At 35.3% G+C, this 22,994-nt stretch overlaps 2 protein-coding genes and 1 pseudogene across 5 annotated transcripts; all 3 read right to left on the reverse strand.

Moving 5' to 3' along the window:
* Nucleotides 1–7,423: 7,423 nt before the first annotated feature.
* LOC141697428 (receptor-like protein 6) lies at nucleotides 7,424–13,164 on the reverse strand. Of its 4 annotated transcripts, none has more exons than XM_074501813.1 (4): nucleotides 12,741–13,164; nucleotides 9,579–12,657; nucleotides 8,246–8,368; nucleotides 7,424–8,138 (listed from the first exon to the last, which is right to left on the reverse strand). In XM_074501813.1, exons 2-3 carry the CDS (start codon nucleotides 12,305–12,307, stop codon nucleotides 8,356–8,358), a joined length of 2,742 nt encoding a protein of 913 aa, XP_074357914.1. In that variant the 5' UTR covers nucleotides 12,308–12,657; nucleotides 12,741–13,164; the 3' UTR covers nucleotides 7,424–8,138; nucleotides 8,246–8,355. The 4 variants fall into 4 exon arrangements, with proteins under 4 accessions (XP_074357914.1, XP_074357917.1, XP_074357916.1 ...); XM_074501816.1 differs by lacking the exon at nucleotides 12,741–13,164 and having other exon boundaries at nucleotides 9,579–10,693; nucleotides 10,949–12,730; XM_074501815.1 differs by lacking the exon at nucleotides 12,741–13,164 and having other exon boundaries at nucleotides 7,424–8,117; nucleotides 9,579–12,730.
* On the reverse strand, nucleotides 7,909–8,348 carry LOC141696423 (glycine-rich protein DC7.1-like). The gene is made up of 2 exons (XM_074500565.1): nucleotides 8,246–8,348; nucleotides 7,909–8,138 (listed from the first exon to the last, which is right to left on the reverse strand). Exons 1-2 carry the CDS (start codon nucleotides 8,346–8,348, stop codon nucleotides 7,909–7,911), a joined length of 333 nt encoding a protein of 110 aa, XP_074356666.1.
* A 1,436-nt stretch (nucleotides 13,165–14,600) lies between the features above and the next one.
* LOC141696424 (uncharacterized) lies at nucleotides 14,601–22,879 on the reverse strand (annotated as a pseudogene).
* Nucleotides 22,880–22,994: the final 115 nt, after the last annotated feature.

The raw sequence follows: 22,994 nt of genomic DNA on the forward strand, positions 1-22,994 counted from the left end.
CTAAATCTACACCTCCCCTAACCTCTAAGAAATTCACTCAAAAACAAAAACCTAACCCTAAGCCACCCATTTCTAAAGATGATTATGTTCACATCTGTGACATAAAAGAAGCTTCAGACATTAATCTCTATCTGGATGAGCTGGAGGAAGTAAGGGGAATAGCTGCCTACAGACAGCTACCAGAGAGATTGGTTTTCAGATATAAGGGAGCTGGGGAAAGAACATGGCCTCTCTACAGGATTCTAAATGAAGGCTACTCTACCTTGATCAGAGTCTTTTCAGCCATCAAAAAGGATTCTGGCTTTACCAGAACAGCCAAGACTGAAATTCTCAACAAGATTGCCAACATAAGGAAGACTTGGAGGGAACCAAATGCTTTGCCCAGAACCTTACTCATACAAGAAAGGGAAACTAAAATTCACAAATCACCTCATTGGTTGATGGAATTTAGAGATGACAAAGGAGTCAGAAGATTTTTCAGACTTGAAGACCAACTCAAGATTGCCAGCAATGAAACTCTCAAGGAAATGCAATCTAAGTTGGATATCAGTGATGAAGATGAAGCTGAATTCTTCAGACAACTCCAACTCCAAATTGAGGAAAATGACAAAGGGCTAGGAAAGAAAACCAGGGAACAAAGAAGAAAATGATGATTTGCTCAGGCTAGAGGAGCACCCTTGGAAATACTGTAAATCTTCAATTACCTCCTAGTACATACACTTTTGCAGCACTTTTTATATTTCTACTTAGTTTCAATTCAAATATTTGTTAAGTGTTTTGTTATCATCAAGTTAACCCTGAATTTATGCCTACAGTTCTTATAGACATAAATAGGGGGAGATTGTTAGGAATATATGTGCATTAGTTTGATGATATGTTTAACAAAACACTTAAGTAGAAATTTAGTGTCTGTAGCCTCAACGGATAAGACCACTTTGGCTATCTGTTGATGGTGTAGCTTTACTTAGAAATAAGTCTAGTATTGTAGCATATTTCAGTCTCTGTATTTAAAATTGTAATTCTTAGAAGTTGAGAGAAACTATGAGTCATGTTGACTACTAGATGATATGCAGATAGGAAGGCCAATTGTAAATATTTCATGCCTTGTAATTTTGTATAAATGAAGTGGTATCAACGGATGACTTAAAGACCTTCAACGGATGAGAAGCTAAGCTTCAACGGATGTCTCTAAAGCTTCAACGGATAACATCCTTCAACGGATGAAGTCATCAACGAATGAAAGCTTCAACGGATGTTCTGCTAATTAGCCGTTGATAAGTGGTAGTTGTACCTACAAACAGAGGCACATGGGTTGACAGAGAAAACCTGAGATGTGGTAGCCGAATTTCAGGATCAACAGAAAAAGCAGCCGTTCTTCTTTAGTACAAAGTTGCAATAGTCAACAAAGTACTTGAGTGAACAGGAAAAGAAGCAAGTGAAGAACTTATTTTACTATTGTAATTTTATATTGTTTTTCACTTGTACACTTGGTAATATATAAACCAAGAAGAAGCTAGTAATTAGAGAGAGATTTTTCCAGAGCTGTTAAGAAATATCTTGAGAGAAAATTCATCTAGTTTGTACTAGGATGCAGCTGTGATCAACATTGTTGAACACAAATTTTCTAATATACCATCTCTGGTGGAACAACAAATCCACCAGAAAAGTTTTTAAAGTTTGTTGTGTTCTTTACATTTTGTGTTTGAATATATATCTGTCTGCATTAGCTCAAAGCAATTCATACACTTGTTCATCTAGAACACACTGCTTTAATAAACTTCTCAAAACTTGAAAAAGTTTTGAGATTTACATTCAACCCCCCCTTCTGTAAATCTCATTGTTAGTCCTCTAGGAATAACAGAAATCCATATGAAATGAGAGTTGAAAGTAGCTTGGAAAAGCTTGGAATTTTTTTTTGAGAATGTTTGTCCCACATTGAAATAAATAAAGGAGGTTGTGTGCTTTATATGGTATTACCCACATGAGTAGTATACAACTACTAAGGTGTGTGATGGTCCATTGTGTTGTTGTGTGCTTCATGCGCACACACACACACACCCGCGCGCCTCGCCCCGCCACGCCACGCACCGGACCGGACCGGGTCGGGTCGAAGGGCGATTTGGGCGAATGTCTCGGCGTCTCGCGTACGCAAGGCGACCTGGGCGAGGATTTTATTTATTTGAGAATTAATTTTAATTCGAATTTATTTATCTGTGATTGGATTATTATTAAATTGTTGGACTGGGTTTGATACTGAAATGGGCCAAGTCACTTTGTTAGTGGGCTTAGTCTAAATACATTGAACCTGGACAAATAATATAATCTGATCTGTAACTGATGAATAAAATCAGATAATAATGTGGGTGTTAAATGAAAAGCTGTTACAAATAATTTAAATTCAAAATCTGATCAGTTTTGATTTTTTTATTAATGAAGCAGTTTAATTCAGACATTAAGTGTGTGGACAGTTTCATTTTTCCTCTGCTATAAATAGAGGCTAAAGTGAATGTATTATAGAACACACTACATTCTCTTCTCTTCTCTTCAACCTCTCTGCATTTCTCTCCCAAAAGTCCTGAAGTGCTGATATTTTTCGGTGACTGAGGTGCTGGTCGAAGTGAAGCTTTTGTTGCTGCTGTTAACATAAACTCCGAGCTGTTTTATCCTGGTGGAGATATTGTGCGCATCCCAAACGCAGCAGGTAGGGGCAATATTCTCTTCAAGAGCAGTCAGGACTTCGAGCAAGGCCTGGTGACTCAGCTGTGATCATTTTTCTTGGCATTTTGTATCTGTGAACCTTTATTTCAGTCACTGTTAAAAGCTATGGTTTCGGGTACATCTTTCTTTCTCTCTTCGTTATTTGAGTTACTGATTTTGTTTACCTGCATGCTTTGTTTTGTTAACTGTGGTCTTGACCTATACTTGCTAAATTCTTTATACACTTGCTTCTATGTTGCTATATTTGTTAGTGAGATTTACAACACTTTTTGATGAGTAGTTCTAAGACTTCCTTCTTGACCTTATTGCCTGTAAAGATAAGCTCGTTCCTAGCTAGCCAAATTGTCCAGCATTGATAATAAACAAGTTCCACCCCCTAACGATTTTGATGTTTTACAAAAATGTACGAGAGCAAATTTGATGCATTTGCTCTGTACGTGATTTGGATTAATTTCAAACAAAGATAGTAGGAGATTCCAACCTGTTTTTGCTAGTGAGCATTCCCACAGTAGATGGTTGATGTCTTCTATCTCCATTGTGCACCATTTGCAAATATTATTAATTTCTAAGCCTCTAGATTTAAGCATGTCTAGCGTTGGAAGGGTGTCATGCATAGCATTCCAGATGAACAATTTGACCTTAGGGGGGCACTTTTGTTGCCAAAGAAGTTTCCATGGTCCCTGGATTGTGTTGGAATAATCCAGAAGATTGTATGCTGCTGAAGTAGTGAAAGAGTCATTTGTTACTTTCCAAAAGAGTCTGTCCTTGCTTTGTGTTAGCATAGAAGATTGCACTAAAGCTTCCAATACTGAAGCCTCTTGTTTCTCCCAGCCTCTAAGATGTCTTCTCCAACTGCTTAACGGGATATGTGGTTTACATAACTGTACCATTTTGTGAACTGTTACGTCCTTATCCAAGAATAAATCGAATAATCTGGTAAACTTTTGGGACAATAAGAATCCCTGGGACCAATAAATCGGAATTGCATCAAGAACAGCCTTAATCAATAATAGTCTACCTGATTTAGATAGAGTGCCACACTTCCATTGGGTGAATTTGGTTTTGATCTTCTTTATTAGAGGTTTCCAAAAACTCTGTTTTCTTGGGAAAGTTCCTATCACTGCTCCCGAGTATGTAAACGGAATTTTTCCCACATCGCATCTAAGCCAATCTGCCTACTCAATGATTTGTTGAGACGGAGTGCATGGAGCACATATGTGGCTTTTAGCATGGGTTAAATATCAAGTAGGTTATTTACTGCGTCCAAATATATCAAGTGAGTCACTGGTTACAAAACTGACTCAAATCAGTCACTCATTTAAAAATTTATATTAAAAATATCACTCTATCGTTAGTCGAAATTCTTAAAAATATTATATATTGAATTTCCCACATTTTTTGTGAATGATATTACATCCAAATGAAAGATTACGAGTTCTACTATTTTAGATAATATTGTTAGATTTTTAAAATTTTATCAACTATTTATTTTTTATTTTTTTGATTGTATTATTTGATTTAAATAAAAATAAATAATAAATAAATTTTAAAAAATTTAAAAATATTATCTAAAATACTAGAACTCAGAATCTTTTATTTGAATATAATATCATTCATAAAAAATGTGTCAAACTCAATATATAATATTTTTAAGAATTTCGACTAACGATATAATGATATTTTTGATATAAATTTTTAAATGGGTGACTCATTTGAGTCAGTTTTGTAACCAGTGACTAACTTGATACATTTGGACGCAGTAAGTGACGTACTTGATATTTAACCCCTTTTAGCATAACGGGTCTCCTTGTCTTAACCCACGGTGCATGGGAAATTCTCTGGAGGGGCTTCCATTGAGTAAAACTGAGAGCTTTGTCGTTGATATAATGTTGTAGATCCACGACCTCCATTTGGATCCTAGACCCATTCTTTGTAAAGTATGTAGCAAAAATATCCAATCTACGGTGTCGAAAGCCTTTTCGAAATCCAATTTAAGCACCATCCCTTTTGTTTGTCCTGTTTATATACTGTTGACCACCTCATTTGTGATGAGAATTGAGTCTGCAATTTGTCTACCCTTGATGAATGTTGTTTGCTCCGTGGATATGAGGTGAGGAAGTATTAATTTCAATCTGTTTGCCAGTACTTTTGAGTAGAATTTTCATTGAGCAATTTATCAGACTAATTGGTCTGAAATCCGTGACTTGTTTAGGCTGTAGGACTTTGGTTTAAATATCAAAATGGTCACTCGGTCATATATCAATTTCATTATCAAACTTAACGGGATATCATTTGAATCACTTAAATCATAATAAATATCAAACGAATACCTCAAAATAGGTGTTCGAGAATTTAAAATTATTTTTATGAAGTTATATATATTTTTCTTAAATTCTATTATAACCAAATGAAAAATTATGAATTTCTAGTATTTTAGAGGACATAGTGAGATTTTTAAAAATTTATCTACTAATTATTTTTATTTAAATCAAAAAATATAACTAAAAAATTAAAAATAAATAGTAGATCAATTTTTAAAAATCTCACTATATTATCGAAAATACTAAAATTCATACATTTTAATTTGGTTGTAATAGGTTTCAAGAAAAAGGTATAGAACTTCATAAAAATAATTTTTAATTATCAAGCACATATTTTGAGGTATTCATTTGATATTTATTATCAATTTAATGATTCAAATGATACCCCGCTAAGTTTGATGATGAAACTGATATATGGCTTCCAGTTGAGTAACCACTTTGATATTTAACCTGTAGGACTTTCAGAATGAGAGCTAAGAAAGTAGAGTTCATTATCACTTGCTTTCGTTCCTTTTAAAAACTCGGGAGCACAAATATGAATGCAAGTGAAACTACTTTACTCACCCACCCCTTGCTTTCCTTCCTAATTAAAACTCGGGAGTAAGGGGTTAGCTTTTGTTCCAGATATTGCCTGTATGTGTTGTTTAGCATCTGATCGCTGGTTTGGAGCTGTTGTTCCAGATTTTTAATTTTTGCTTCAGTCATTCCGTTGATCTCTGTGTTCCATTTTTGGATTGTTTTTCTGAGCTCTTTCAGTTTGCAATGTAAGCTCTGGCATGTGAGCGGTAATTGCTTTGTTTTGTTGTTTAGAAGTTGGATCAGACCTGCATCTTTTACCTGCAGAAGACGTAATACTAGCCTAAAATCCGTGCGCACGGGCTTTACTAATAATTAATATTTTTTTATGTTTATTTATATAAAGTCTAAAATATATATATTTGTGTATTAAATAACAATTTTAATCTATTCTAAATGAGTATAATAAATTTATTTTTAATAAAGAGTAATATACTAAAAAAATTATTATATAATTATAATCAGATTTTAAGTGTATGTAATATCTAATTAAGATCAAATAAATATGTTTAATATGGTAATTAATATATATATATATTCATGATAGATTTAATTAATATATGTTGTTGGTATGATTTGAACCTATGACCATTATATAGAATAATCTTAATATTATTGATTAGTGCATGTTGTATTCTAAATTAGCATACTAAATATAAGTTTTAATAAGGAATAATATAAAATAAAAATAATTATATAATTATAATCAGATTTTAAGTGTATTTTATATCTAATTAAGATCAAATAAACATATTTAATATTTGGTTTAATATATGTTATTGGTAGGATTCGAACCTGAGATCATTGCATAGAATAACTTAAGTATTATTGATTAATGCATGTTGTTGGTGAGATTCGAATATGGGATTATTGTTTAAGTTAATTTTAAATCTAACGATTCTCATTAACTTGATTTGAAGATCTAACGGTCATAGTTAAAAGAGAGGACTAAGGTATAAAAAAAGATGGTAACCAAAATACAAATTATACCAATATTTGTCTATTATAGTTTAGTACAGATATGCAAACCTTGGTTGAAATAATAATCAAATTATGATCCTGGAACATGAAAATATGTCGATGTAAAATATGTACCCGAGGTCTCAACAGAAGTTGTGCATCTATTAAATTAAAAATGTACGCAGGTCAATTCTCAGATTTTGTTTACCGTTAAAATTATATAATAACTGACGGTAGTGAGAATCTCAGTAGATTTTCGTAACGATCGTAGCCATTATTAAAAATTATTATAATTTTTTCGCGTTGTGCTTATTTTTATTTTATTTTTAATATATTTGGAGTGAGGCTGAGCCACTATTCGAGATTTCCGTGTAAAGTAAATAAGTATCCACTTTAAAGTGGGTGATGAAGATGAATTAAAGGAACAGATGTATCGTGATCCAGAAATTTCAAAATGATCAAGGGGAAGTAGGGAGTAGTGTGATTTCATAGCTGAAAGGTCGAAGATAAGTTAAGATGAAGGTAAATTAAGACCGCAGATAATTAGAATTATAGAAAATTATTTGTTGGGCCACGAGCAAGTCGTAACTCCACACTAGTATGATATTGTCCGCTTTGGGTCAGGCCCGCACGGATTTGTTTTTGGGTAAATTTTTGAGGAAGTTTACATGACACCTCTTCCAGGACTTCCGCATCAACCAAGTTATGTCTACAGACTTCGTAAATCTATTTATGGTCTTCGTCGATCATCTCGTTGTTGTAACGTAACTCTATCTATTTAATGATTCAACTTAACTTCCACGATCACTCAGAAACCAAGCTTTGATACCATGTTAACTTTAGAGATATAATACGAACGTAAAATATTATTACAATCAACACATAATTTATAATACATGTCCGAACTTATATAGAAAAACAATATAAGCTAAATACCGAAAATACCCTAATATATATAATATAATACTCCCTTCGTCCCAATATACGTTTCCTTTTTTGACTTTCGGTACTGTTCACGGTAAGCGATTGACTACTAATTTACGTCTAATCTATAATATCAAACATAGTCATGAGTGATCTCGTTGAATTCGTATTTATGAGTACTTTAATACAGTAAAATTTTTATATTTAATACTAATACGAATTTAAAGATATTAACGATCAAAAGTGTGCATTGGCAAACGTGTCCAACACGAATAAGAAACGTTTTTAGGGACGGAGGGAGTAATATATATTATATATATATATATATATATATATTCTAACAGGAGGAAGGGTGGGTGGGAGTACTGCAGCCCACTTACTAGTCCTCCAAGTATCAACATGCAGTCCTCTAGTTATGTGGCTTAACTTGAGTGTCCTTGAGTGCTTGTGCTTCAGCTGCAGAACAACACCTGCTATAGATGCGTCGGCAGAAGGAAGAGCAGTTGCTTTGCACTTTTTCTCCTTCCAAAGTTCCATGTCCTTCTAGTTCCCTATTTTTGCGGCTTCCACTGACTTGTCCATAACGGTATCCGCCACCGTCCAAACTAGCTCCCTCAGCTGCTGGAGCACGATTCAAATCTTGTTAAAGACAGGATACGTGCGTGAGTGTGTTGTAGCAATTAATCTTATAATGTAGTAGACGGAGAAATTAAATAAAGACAAAACGTACTAAACAAAAGACTTACTCTTCTGAGTAGTTTTGGCTAGGTCTCTAGCTGCAACTTCTGAACTAATGAGCAGAACAAAAGCAATTGACAGACCAAGTAAGAGGACTATTTTAGAACCCATATTTCCTTCAACTTGGTATTCTGTGAAATGAAATGGTTTCAGATTCTATTTATAGGCGTGGTTGAGTGTTGTACACAAGATATTATAAGTAGATATTATATCAAGTTGCCAGTAGACAGGGGCGTCTGAGAAATGTATGGAAATTATATAAAGATCTACATCTTAGTGTGTGGCATAAGATTATGACAGGCGAAGGGAACCGATGAAGTTGATGTCTACAAGATTGAAATGGTATCTTGTCAATTTGCATGCAACCAGAGAGGAGTGTTGCCAGAAAAACAATTGAGTAGGGTCAAAACTTGAGATATTTTGAAAATTTTAATTTGGCAACATGCATGCAAGAAGTGGAGATGCTAGATCAAGGTATTGCTCGTTAGGGGTGTTCATGGGTCGGGTTGGCCGGATTGGAGGCTTTTTTATGACCCAATCCAATTAAATCGGTTTAATTTTTTTGACCCAACCCGTAAAATATAAAATCGTAACCCAACCCTACCCATCGTACATCGGTTTGGGTCGGGTTGGGTTGGTTTGAACGGGTTGAATGATTATATAAAAAAAGTTTCACTGCTATATATAATTGTTAATTTCGAATAATAAAATTTACGATTATAGTACTATTTTTTAAATATGATTAAATTGAAATTTTAGTAATGTATATCATGTCATAAATCATATGCATATACACGAAATATAACTATAAATAAAAATATTTATATTGTATAATGTACAATTGCATATACTATATAGATTATATTTAAAATATCGAACGAGGATTAAGTTAAATCGGGTTGGGTTGGGTTGGCTGAAAAAATCTTGAACCCGTACCCAAACCATTTAATGCGGTTTGAATTTTTTTTAACCCAACTATGGATCGGGTTATTTTAAAATGGTTTAATCGGCCTAAAAGAAGGTTGGGTTGGGTCGGTTTGATCGGGTTGACGAACCCATGAACACCCCTAGCTCGTAATTCTTTTACTAACGACTAACCAGTCATTCTAAAACCTTAAGATGTCAGAGGAAGACCATTTTCAGGTTTTTATATTGTTATTCTAATATTAACTGATCTTTAAAAGTGCTTAGGCTGTGTGGAAAAGATGAACTGGTGTTGAAGTTCCTAGACGTCAAATTGTTATAGTAGAAGTCTAGAAGACACCAAAGAAATGACTGAACAAAATGAATACAAGTACATGTAATTTTATGACGACAACTTAAAAAGCCCCAATGATCTACCTCTTCTGCATCCTCGGTTTGTTTTGTGTCCTTCTGGATCTCTGCACAATCCCCTGAATTAGCCAGGGGTGTCTATCTGTGAAAATGTCTCCCATAACAAAGCCAACAACAAGCCCACTCATGAGTCCTCCTAATATGAATAACCAATCAAATCCACTTGGAAACATATCTTCATCAGTATCATCCACGTTTTCATCAGGTGGTGACTGCACGGTTACACAATTCTTAGGTAATGGAAATCCACAAAGTCCAGAGTTTCCGGTGTAAGAATTGTTGTCAAATGTTTTGAATTGCGGGCCTTGTGGTATGTGACCACTTAGGAGGTTGTGAGACACATTAAAGAACTCGAGAAAATTGAGTTGTGCTGCTAACTGTTGAGGGATGACTCCTGAGAGCTTGTTCTGTGAAAGGTCCAATGATTCAAGCTGTGAAAGGTTTCCGAGTGATGGAGGAATTGGACCCGTAAGATCATTGTTTGAAAGGTCGAGCAACTGGAGAGCCTCGAGATTTCCAAGAGTTTCTGGAATCTGCCCTGTGAATTTGTTACTTGAAAGGACTATAGCAGTGAAAATATTTAAAATCTTTTCGTACTCCGTCTCTACGCCTTTGTTGGTAAGAATAATTGAGCTGTAATATGGGAAATCGTATTCGAAAGTGTAGTCGCCAATAATCCATGCAAAGCTCAAATTTGTCTGTATATATGGTTCCACGTCTGTACGGAAAACTTTCATTGCATTCCAAGTCTGGATGTAATCCACAGGCAAAGCACCAGAGAAAGAGTTATGAGACAGATTTATAATGCACAACATTGGAAACTCTGATGGAATCCTCGGACTTCCAATTGCACCATGAAACATGTTGGAATGCAGAAGCAGAACTTGTAGCTGTAGAAGACTCCCCAACCAAGTAGGGAAAGTTTGTTTCATCCGGTTATTTGACAGATCCAATATCTTTAACATTTTACAATTTGACAACGATTTTGGAACTACCCCTGTTAACTGGTTTCGACTCAAGTCCATCACCTTCAAGTTGCATTCTTTCGGGTATATTTGAGGAACTGTACCAGAAAAGTTGTTGTCTTGGAGAACGAGGGCTTCCAGAGAATTGGCAAGGCACTGCGGAATTGGTCCACTCATGCTGTTATTCGACAAATCTAGTACTTTAAGAGACATGACAGCACATATCAAGGGTGAAATATCTCCGGTTAATCTGTTGTTATTCACCGAGTACAAAATTGTATTTGTTGGTGGAACTGGGAGATTCCCTTGTAGCATATTATTGCTTATGTCTATGAATCTTAAACTCTTACTTCGAATAGTAACCGGATTATGTTCAATTCCTGTTAGGTAGTTATCAGAAATGCTAATTACCTCCAAAGCATTACTTGCAGTCCAAATCCATTGTGGTATATTGCCATGAATGTTGTTTCCCTCCAGTTGAAGAAACCTTAGTTTAATCTGGAACTGCAGAAAGTATGGAAACTCCGTTAAGTTACAGTAACTCAAATATAAATATTCAAGCTTTGGAAGAGTGAAGTCAATGTCATGGGGGACAAACAGCTTTATATTGCATCTGGATAGATCAAGAACGTTAAGGTTCTTAGAATTCAGAAAAATGTCGGCCTCTACCGTGCCAGTAAAGTTATTTTCCGTAAGAGAAAGAAATTCCAGGCTTTTTTGTTGAGAAAATGAGGGAGGAACTTGACCTGTTAGTGCATTATAGCTCAAATCTAGTTCGGTGAATTGGGTCATGTTCAGCAGCCACAACGGTATCTCGCCAACAAAGGAATTATTATGGAGGTCAAGACGAGTAAGTTGGGTTAGGTTTGCAAGAGATGGTGGGATGCCACCATGTATATTGCTATCCTGGAGGTGCAACAGAGTAAGCTTAGTTAGCTTGTGAAGCCAAGAAAGATCACCTGGACTATTGAACATGTTAGATCCAACTGATAAATAAGTGAGTTGTGTCAGGTTACCAACTGAGGCTGGAATTGATCCTGTAAAATAGCAATTTCTAAGTCGCAACTTAGTCAGTGACTGCAGATTTCCGATCGAGGCAGGCATGTTACCAGAGAAATATGTGAAAGCAATATCCAGTTTTCTCAGGGGGCTTGTGTTGTTAAACTCTGGAAAGTAGCCACTGAGATTCTGATTGTCACTCACATTAAGAACAAGCAAGCCTGGTAGACTGAAAATGGAAATGGGAAAGTCTCCATTCAAATAATTGAATGACAGATCAAGAGAAGTCAGTTTGGACATTCCTGACAACTCGAGTGGAATTTGGCCAGAAAATGAAGAGTACGAGAGGTTTATGGAAGATAAACTCGAAAGATGGGAGATCTCAGGTGGGATAGAAGAGTCCATAAAGTTGTTCTCTGCAAGGTTCAGGTTCTGGAGGTGAACAAGGCTAAACAAGGTGCTATTGGAGTGAAGAGTGCCAGTTATTAGACTGCTACTGAGGTCAAGACCAATAACATAACCGGTAGCATCGTCACACTCAACCCCGTCCCACGAACAGCAATCACTGCTGCTATTAGCTTTCCAAGATACCATCTTCAAGTAATCAGATGAATTAGAAGAGGCAATAAGGCTTTGCTTAAAATGTAAAAGAGCAGACCTCTCGGGATCATGGCACAACGTAGTAGTAGAGATAGAATAGGATATAGTAATGACATGAAGAGAGTATAGAAACAATAACATTAAGAAGATAAAGCTCTTTGGCGCTGCCATGGCAGATAATCAAAAAGCTCTGTATGAACTCTTCTGATAATACTGAAATACTTTTTAGTCCTGTAAGAACTTAAAAAGAAATTATCGACACAAATTATAGACAATTCTGCAGCTAGAATTTCAATACTTGTTAAATTCTAGATATATTAGTTGTTTGATTCCATCAAAGAACTTAAGACAACGTAGTTGACCTCACGTAACCATGGACCCTAACAGATACACAAATTATGGGGGAGGAAGATAAGAAAAAAGTTGGATTTAGTGAAGCTGTCTAACATCCACTTGGTGAAAGGCTTGAACCTGGTCTTGTAGAACGTGGATCATTTGCTTCCGGTCACTGAAATGTCACACTATCTACGTCTCATCTAGCAAGTTTTATCAATAAATTTTCCACATAAAAAGTTAGAGAAATGTATATCACTCGTCTACGTACCTTGAGAGTTGGGACATAGATCTTTTCAGCGGAAACCTTGGCCTGATCTCGCAGGCTTCATTTGGTCCCAGTCACTGAAACATCGCACTGGTCTATGTACCTTGTGAAAGAAGCAACTGCTGAAAGGAATCTTTTTCAAGCTTCAATTACTAGACAATGATCTTTCTTTAGATTCCTTCTTCCTTCCCTTTTTTTTTTCAAAACTCTGGACTGTATTTCTTAGACAATTATGTACTTATGTCACATATTTCTAGGTAGCGAAAACAAAATTAGAAAACAGAAATATAGAGAAAAGAAAACATAGGAAATTCGACAGCAGCAGCCTGCAAGAAACCACAGGCACAAAATGTTTATTCACATAGATGCTTATTTTTCGATAGATCTTGCATCAGATGCCCCAGAAGTCTCATCTTTGAAAGGACCCATGCAGTCCTCTAATTCTGAGGCTTAACTTGAGCGGCCTCAAGTGCTTGAGCTTCAGCTGTAGAACAACACCTACCATGGCAGTAGTGATAGCAGCAACGGCCTCTTCCATGGTGACTGCCTCCTCCACTATTGCTGCAGCTTCCTCCTACATGGTAATCACTGGCACTGTCTAAACTACCTCCATCAGCTGCTACTTAGGGGTGGTAAAAACATTACAAATATTAGCCACCAACTCGAGAGTAGTTAAGTACTTAAACGCATAATTAAGTTAGATGGAGAAAAGCACGAAGAAACTAATATAAGGACGTAGTTATAGAGACTAACTCTTTGAAGTAAATTCAGCTAAATTTCTAGCTGCAACCCCTGAACTAATGAATAGAGCAGAAGCAATAGACAGACCAAGTAGTAGCCAGATTTTGGAACCCATATTTGCTTTCGACTTTGTATTCTATGAAATTAATAAGCAAGGGCTGAATGGTGGGAACTGAGAAGATAAGGTGCCGGAAGAGACCGTTTGATAGGTCTAAGTCGAAATCAAATTTCGGGACCCTAACAAGAATTTCCTATGCACAGGTCTTATCCGCCTATAGCAAAGGCCACCCCCTGTCTGATATATGCTGTTTGATTCATGCAGAAGATATTAATCTGGTCAAGTAACATGCAACAAATTGGTCGAGTACAGCAGGGTTGGTTGCGGTGGTTGAACTCTTGTTCATGAAGAAAAATACAAAGGATTACACTCAGCTAAGGATATGAAATGTCATTATCCGGTGCCAAACAAGAGGATGACTAATACTACCAATTTTGATATTACTAGCTTACCATAATATTGTTGAAGAGTATAAGATACTGTTGGGGTCTTTTTCTGACACCTTAAGATTTTAGAGTAATTGGTTACTTAACATGGTATCAGATCTCGGTTTAGGGAGGGACTCGGGTTTGAGTCCTCCCACCCCGTTTATTTAATTTAAATATTTGTAATGGTATTGGTATTGCTATTTGGTATTGGTATAATGAAAATTGTCGTTTGTAATGGTATTGGTATTACTATAAATAATCATCAACCTCCTGCTTATATATCACTTGTTTATCTTGAATCAGATGTTAATTTTTTTATGGTGACTAAAACGTGTACTAAGTAAGAATCTTGTTGCATATTTGACCCATGATATAATATAACTTCATCACAATATTTCAGATAATGAGATTTTTTTATGGTGACTAAAACTGTATACTAAGTAAGAATCTTGTCGCATATTTGACCCATGATATAATATAACTTCGTCACAATATTTCAGATAATGAGAATATTTCGAATCTGAGTACTCGAACTTGAGATCTCCCACAAGGCAGCGGTGATATTTACTATTACATGTTAGTGTGGCATGAGATTTGTTTTTACCGAAATTTTGGTGGTTAAATGCTAAGAATCGATTATCGTTGATCTAAGGTAATACGAATAAACTAACATAAAATACACTATTATGACACTCGAGATTGGTGACGCGGAAAACCCGAGAACGGGAAAAACCGCGGGTGGGATTCTATGACCAACCGAAATATGATCCACTAATCTTTTGAAAATGTATTACAAGAGATTGAATTTTGTCACTATGTGTCTTCGTGTTGATCATACTCATCCTCGTATCTTGTTTGCTCTCCTTTTTCTCCAACCTCCCCTCTTTTTTCTCTCATTCAAACCGATGCTGTTAATCATGGAGATAAGCATTCCTATTCTTTTTCCTATTTATCCGGAAGCTGCTAGACTGAGTCCTACTCCCAGGCGTCGACTTCTTCTGCTAATGTTGTCTAAGACGATCTCTTACTCTTCCTGTCCTTACATCCCGTCCTGCCAATGTCGTGACTCCTTGTCATGTCCTAAATTCCATGTCAAACTGGATGTGCTTGACATTTATACGAAAATTTTACTCTTACAGTTAAACACATGAAAAAAAAATCTCTGTGCTCAAACAAATGACTTTATATTCTACCAAGGATAAAATCTACTCACGTCTCATTTTCACCCTTCTACAGGACATTTTCTACCAGACATACCAAGTATCGTTTAGAAGAAAAGAATCAGTGCTTCGTATTTGAGCCATGAACTGATATACATATATAGTTTATCAAGCATCCGCAAACTGTAGTTTTTGTTATCTTTCTCTCATTATCAACACAGTATCCAAAAAATATGCTTAAATTAAAAAAGCATGTCTAAGCGTGAAGTTGAACATATACTAAGCATGTACGCTACTGGGGGTGCACAGTTTCGAAATTCCTACTTGTGGTTTCATCCTATCACATTTTCATATTCAAATAAGCTAAAAAAGATAATTGTTACATTATGTTTTCTGTGAAGATCAAGAGCTATTACCTTTCTCTTATGTCCAATTTCCAACTGTTGTTTAAAGCTGTTGCTGGCAGAATGATTAGAAAATTATTGCGACATCTCCCTAAATTAATAACGGTGGAGAGTCCCTATATATAGGGTGCCTTCTTAGTCTTCGGAATCCAAAAGCTTTCTTCACAAAAATGACAGGTACAATATACTCTAGTTATAATTACAGATCGCGTCCCTTTAGTATTATAATGATGTTGGAGAAATTGGAGCTGGGGGTATACAGATGACTGCCAAAATCTAAAACATAACATATAGAGTGATGTCAGTAGATACATAAAACATACCGGATAGGAAATTCTGATGAATATTATAGTAGCATATGAGCAACTCAACGTTTTCATAGTAAAAGGCATGATGCATCCCCCAATGACCACATAGCTTATATTTTTTTACTAGGGAATGATTACCTAGTTAATAGCCTAGAACTATTTTTCAAGTTTGAAGGTTAACATGATATTTTTGAAATACTGACTAGAAAGATTTCTATAATCAAGTGCATGACTTGCATGAAAAGAATATAAAATGGACTTCTCATAACTCCAAGAATCAGCAGATATTGCGTTCATTTCAATTTTTTTTTAAAAAAACAAACACTTTACAAACAGAATAAATACTAGTTACTATGTTACTGACTGGAGTTTAATGGTATCTATGCTAACTTGCAAAGTACCATGTACCTGAGAAAATATGAAAAGTTCAAAGCATGAAGACATAGTCATATATATATTTGTGAGCACCATTACAAAAATAAAAAAAAAAAAAAAAAAAGATGCAGGGCTCAAGATCTTACGGTATCAATATTTTTTTTGATGAGAATCGCCATAAATTCTGCCTTGTATCTGCTTTGCAAAATTAATCAAGAAGAACATCAAAACTATCATGAGGTACAAGGTAAGAGTAACCTTGCAACCGCATAATAAGCAAAAAAAAGAAATATGAGGAAAGATGCATGCATCACCGCTACAGGCACTACTTATTTTGATTACCTTGCATAAATACAACAAAATTCACCTTGCAGAATGCATATTTTGACAAAAACGAGTCGTGTTTTTTAAAAAATAACCTGGAGTAGAATTAATCATCACAAAAGAAGTTTGTGGAAGTAAGAATCAAAAGAAAGCCTATTGAGTGAACAATTGAAATAATACGAACAGATATTATTTACTTCAATTGATGATGCACTTACCTAGAGCTCTACTTATAGCCTATTTGTAACATCAAATGACGGAAGCTACGGCCTCTCATAGTACGCTGCCACATATAGCGGAGTGAACCCCCAAAGCTCATCTGCAGTCTTTCCTGGACAAGCCTGTGATTGTATCACATAACGATATTACTTGGCACATATTCCTTGCTGCTTTAAACATGGTATCCAGATATACAGATACAACAGTATTACCATCTCACAAGACATCTCTGAATACCGCGAGATAGAGGGCGAATGATGGATGGATCTCGCTGGGCATAAAGCAAGCCAACCTAAGAAATATTGATACCAGAAAGTCACACCTATTAATCTAAACTTGAGGACTAGAAAGCATAGGGAGAAAAGAAAAGACACATACCTCTACTAATGCAAGAGCTGAAGGATCGTCCAAAATCTCTAGGCTACAGTCAGCCAGATAGTTTATCTGTAACAGATTTAAACAAATAATAGAGATTTGTTACTAAACAACTACGTGTGAAGATCTTAATAGTACTATGCTCATTCTACACTGAGTTTTGATCCTGCATTCCTATTTATTTATTGACATCAAAGGATATTTTCAGGAGCTGACTGGCTGTTTACTTGCATATGTAAGCTACTGCTTTTATAATAATCTCTATCACTGCTTGAGATAGGAAAGATATGTTACTTGAGGCATTGAGCCAGATTGGATTCAAGTAACTAAGCTTCCTACTTGTATGGGAAATTTAGGACTGAAAACACACTACTCTATCCATCACCATAACTTTAGTTTTGCGACTTTTCTGAAGTCAACTTGACCATTTTTAAACGATAATTTGAACTATTCTCAATGATTCTAACAATGAAACTATAACCAATAAATACTAATTTTATGAACTGTAGTGTCTTCAGTGGTTAAAACTATAAAGAACTAAAAAAAGGGGGTACAAAGACTATTAACTTGTATGAGAAGATGGTATATAAGTGTCAGACATTTATTTTTAAGTAAATACTTAATTCTCACAAAAATAAAGAAATAAAAAGAATGCACGAGTATACTACATATTGTAAGGAGAAAAAAGAAAGTAACTAAAAATTATAACGTTGAAATCGTGAAGAAAAGTTACCCCAAACTCTGTACTAACTAGAGACTGAACAATGTCTAGTAGTTGAAGCTTGGCCTACTGTGATAGCAACTCAGTGTTGCTTGCAGGTGGAGGGTGTCTCCAAGGGGCTCCAAACCGTAGTCTATCTTTTGAAATCTTTCCACTCCGTGCATCAATAGCAAACTTTTGCAAGAGTGACAATGCTTTATCCATGGCAGGATTCACCACTGTTGTCTAATAAAACTCACCAGAAACATAAATGACAAATGAATCTTCTAGGTCAAGTTTAAAGATATATTTTCATTATGATGTATCATATATACGCGTGTGCGCATATGTATTTTGGTCAACAGGAAAGGACAAAAAGTCGTAGATACATCACAAAAGTTTCACGAAGCAAAAGCAGAAAAACAAGAAATTTTGTAAAAAACAGTTATTTAATATATGAAGAAGCTATTCCTTACACTTGACAATAGAAACATTATCAAAATTTTACTGCTAAGTATAAGAGAGAACTGCAGGTCAAGATTCATACTTGCAAATACGCCAAATATGCATCTACAATGTCCTCAAATGAACTGCTCCTATCTTCCATGATCCTGCATTATCATTGACAGGGAATGTAAATGACTCCCAAGGATAAGAACAGTTAACAGGACGAACAATGGCTTAACTGCATAACTGCTCAACTAATTCAAGAAGTCCGGATTATAATTCACAAGGCTTAGCCTAGAGGATACCCCTCACCTATTATTAATAATAGGTTGCGGGTTTGAACACCGGTTAAAGCAAGGTGCATGTGTTTAAATTTCTAAATTGATCTATACCAAAAAGAAGAAAGTGATGGATCTTGCATCAGCCAATAACAACAAATTAGCCTAAAAGATCCTGATCATATTTGAAATTTCTTGTGCAGTTAAAATAAAATAATTTATATCTTCTCGACCAGAACAAAATCATCTATGAAAATGAACTTCAGCAGAGAGCTCATGCTCTACAGACAGTGCCATCACCCCATTTACAGGATTTCGAGGGTTTAAGTCTTGTCGAAGGTAAAGTGAGTGTGTGAGTTAAAAAAAAAATCTCATTCAGTAATACGTACTTTTGGTAATAGTTGCTTTGTTGAAGTGCATATAGCTCAAACAGATGCCGTGGGTTTGGCCCTAGAACCTCAACAATCACATTCCACTACAATTTAAAGATATAACGTCAAAGTTCAAATTAGCTCTTCATAGACTGTAAAAAGGAATCACGCCTTTAAATTGTCATATTAGTCTATAAAATTGAGCCCACCTCAGCAGGACTGAAATAATCATTAACCATATGCAGTTTACCCTCTTGAGGAGTCCATCCAAAGGTCTGCAAGTTGAAAAAGGTCAGATACGCTAAGATATTCAAATTTTAAATAACATATCATAACAGACTATAACTCCACATGGCCAGCAAAACATGCACGTGCAACTTTATTAAATAATATCAAGTACATTAAAAAACATGAGAATATGATGGCCTGATTTCATGTAAATGATGTATGAAAACCATTGAGAAAACATCAACTATGTGGGAAAGCAACGTTCAAGAGGAAGGAACTACTTCGGCCTTAAAAAGGACCACACTAAATTAGGCCTTTTCACTTTATAATTACAGCCGGGAGAGAAAATAGTGATTACATGGCCTCAAGATAAACGCAAAAGATACTGGTTCATAACTTAAATTTCACTTGATTACCTCTCGAGAGATAAAAATATCTGGAAACCCAAAATCCATAAAAGCTCGGTAGGAATAATAGCTGCAGAACATTAATGAATACAAACAATGTTTATAATTGTAAACAAAATGAATTAAAAGAATCACACAATATAACAATTTAAAATTAAAAAACATGAATAATACGTATACCAGATATTAATGCTATATGTATGGCATGCACTATGCACATTGACAATCTAGGTGACAGAATTACCACCAGTTATTCTGAGCTTGTGAAATAATTACGTATAAAGTAAAACTCTGGCACATAAGAAACACTTTTCTATCAGATAGATCTTTCTATAAGTAGTGACAATGTGAATTCATGCTTTCATTCACGAGGTTTAGTTATAAAGCTTAACAACTATTTAGGTTGGCTTTTATTTTAGCTTAAAGGGGAAAAAATGCTGGAAAGCTTCTTAGACCAGCAGCTACCCAGTATCTTCGCTGAGCAAAGGTATTATTTAGTGTTTCATGTTCAAGTAATCAAGTTACATTGTTAAGTCAGTTCTATTCGAATAATGTCAATCTTGAAAATAACAGTAACATATAATTAAATATTGCAACCAAAATTGTATTAGCAGTGTGGTTCATGTTACAGGTAGAAGCACCTCACAACAATTGTGATGTTTAGATGATAAAATTGGAATGGTAGATTTAGCACACGAGAAATGCATGTAGAGCATGGTTGTCACGGCGCTCGACTAGTCGACTAGACGAGCAGTCGAGAATGAGAAGTCGACTGAACTTGTCGACTGGAGAAAATTGGATATTTCGGGCGACTAGTCGACTGACTGGTCGACTAGTCCGGTCGACTAGTCGTTCCAGGTTATCGACTAATTCATTTTAAAGACCCAAATCTGGTTGCAATCTGGTTGAAAACCATTTTAACAGAAAATTCAGCCCTAATTTCTAATCAAATGATAAAAACCCAGCCCAAACAGATGCTCTTCAGACCTTTTCCACTTTTCAGATCTTCTTCAACCCTAATTTACAGTAAGCTTCTTTTTCTTTTTTCTTCATATGTATATATATACATATATGTACAATAGTATAAGTATATATGATATAACGTTATAACTGTATACATATATTATGTATGTATTTATATATACACGAATTTGCGTGTGTATATACATATATTTATTCATGTATGTATACAATTGTAAGTTTTCCATCAGTTGTTTACCGGTGAGAGTAAGTTTAAACTGTAAATTATAATAAATAACAAAGTTGTAACAAATCATCATCCTTGGATATAAAATATAAGGACCTAAATACAATATTTTGGTAGATGTTGGAAACTTAAAATTTAAAAGTCTAAATTATAATATATATAAATATATATGCTATATTATATTTAATTACTTTTTTTTGGTCGACTAGTCTACGACTACTCCACGACTAGTCGACTAGCCGACTAGCCGGAGGTCCATCGACTCGCCTCGACTTAGCGCCATGACAACCATGATGTAGAGGTAGGATGAATCAGATGCTTCGCTTCATTAAGTTTACCAGCATTCAGGACAAGTTATATATCCATGACCGATGTGCTTCAAACTCACATAAATTCCTTTTTCAATGAAATCACAGGATTATTATCATCTTAGGTTTTCACTTCATTAAGTTTACCAGCATTTGGGACAAGTTATATATCCATGACCGAGGTGCTTCAAACTCGCATAAATTCATTTTTCACTGGAATCACAGGAATATTATCATATTAAGTTTTCCTCAGAGCTTCAAGAAAAGGAAAAATGTGTTCCAAGTTTCACAAGTGTGGACACACAGATCTGTGCAAATTTTCTTTGCAATCTTTATATATGCAAAAGCAAGTTGCAGTGACATCAATATGCACTAATCTCTGTCTTTCAATACTTTTCTAGTAATGAAAAAGGTTATAAATTGGTAGTTCCTAGGATAAGTGAAATACAAGAAGAAAGAGTAAAATGGTATAATAAAAGCGTCTATAGTAGGGTTGCATTCATTTATAAATTATAAATATGCTATATGTCTAGATGAGAGGAGTTTCCTTTGCAACAACACACAATATACAACATTTATTATTCTCTACAATTTCTATTTACACTCTTTTCCTAAGGATCCTAAATTCCCTCGAGTAGCAATGTGCAAATTAGATTTTTGTAAGGAAACTGGCAATCAAGAAACAAATGGATAGTGTTGTGTGAAAACAAACTAAAAAAAACGAAAATAAAACATTACTAACTTTACTAAGATAGTACCTAATATGTGATATCTCAAATATTATGTCTACTCGATAGTCTAATCTAAAAATATAAAGCAACTAAAGGAACTGTCATAAGTCGAGCATACTGGCCACTAGGTAAAAAATAACAGATTGACGAATAACAACCATAATTGCAAATGAAAACACCAAAATTGTACTCCCTCCGTCCCCCTCAATTCTTTACATTGGGGGACGGGGAGTCGGCACGCACTTTAAGGCTCCGTAAAAGTGTAGTTTTATAATTCTTTTTTTAAAATTTTTTCTTTTAAATAAAAATTTAATGTTTAAACTTTTATACAGAAAAAGAAAATTTTAAAAAAAAATTGAGGAATCATATTTTATATGTACCTTAAAATGCGTGCCGAGCATTGAAAAAAAAGTGTAAAGAAATGAGAGGGACAGAGGTAGTGTATGCAGAAACAGTAAGTACCTGTCTGACGTCAAAAGAATGACCGGGAGAATTCTTTCATTGGCACCCAGAGCTATTATTCTCCAGATCAGACTGTCGTGATACAACGATCCACGGACCGTTGTATCATCTACTAATTCAGCATACTTTAGGACATTAATATTGTTGATCACCAATTTGGGCTACTCAGTAATGGCAAGAAAATATGTAGAGAAAATCAATAAATTAGATCAAGCATTACAAATCAAAAACGAATAAATGTACTATTAAGTATTTTTGTAGTTTATCAGCTCATGCTTAAAATCTGGTAATTACTTCAAACTTTACGATTGCACCTATACCTTTTCAACTAAATATTCCTTCTTATGCTATATTATGCTATACAAAAAATACCAAAATATCTGCAAGACCCTTACCTGAAAGTAATCAAGTTCCGAGGCAGCAGACAAAAGTTCCAACAAAAGACAAGGCCAATCAGTAGCCGAATTCGCCAACGACCTCGAAACCCCCCCTTTCTGATTCAACTCCCCAACAGCATTCCCTCTCCACTTCTGCTGCACCTTAATAACCTCCTTGGCCAACCTCAACGCCGCAACAGCTTCCCTATAATACTCCCCCTCCTCAACCCTCAAACTCCCCCCCTTCTCCCCTACCCCCAAAACCCCACCTCTCTCCTCCACATTTCCTCGAACATTTAACTTACGCACCCCCCGCTCCCACAACCTCAACCCCGAAACCTCCCCCCTC

Source organism: Apium graveolens, chromosome 11 (assembly GCF_009905375.1).
Source record: "Apium graveolens cultivar Ventura chromosome 11, ASM990537v1, whole genome shotgun sequence".
Classification (NCBI taxonomy): domain Eukaryota; kingdom Viridiplantae; phylum Streptophyta; class Magnoliopsida; order Apiales; family Apiaceae; genus Apium; species Apium graveolens.

Bases quoted from the DNA above. Each gene is read 5' to 3' on its own strand.
- LOC141696423 (XM_074500565.1), bottom strand. From the start codon at position 8,348: ATGGGTTCTAAAATAGTCCTCTTACTTGGTCTGTCAATTGCTTTTGTT. The intron at 8,139-8,245 runs GTAAGTCTTTTG...GTCTTTAACAAG, and splicing joins AGCCAAAACTACTCAGAAGA to ATTTGAATCGTGCTCCAGCA.
- LOC141697428 (XM_074501813.1), bottom strand. From the start codon at position 12,307: ATGGCAGCGCCAAAGAGCTTTATCTTCTTAATGTTATTGTTTCTATAC.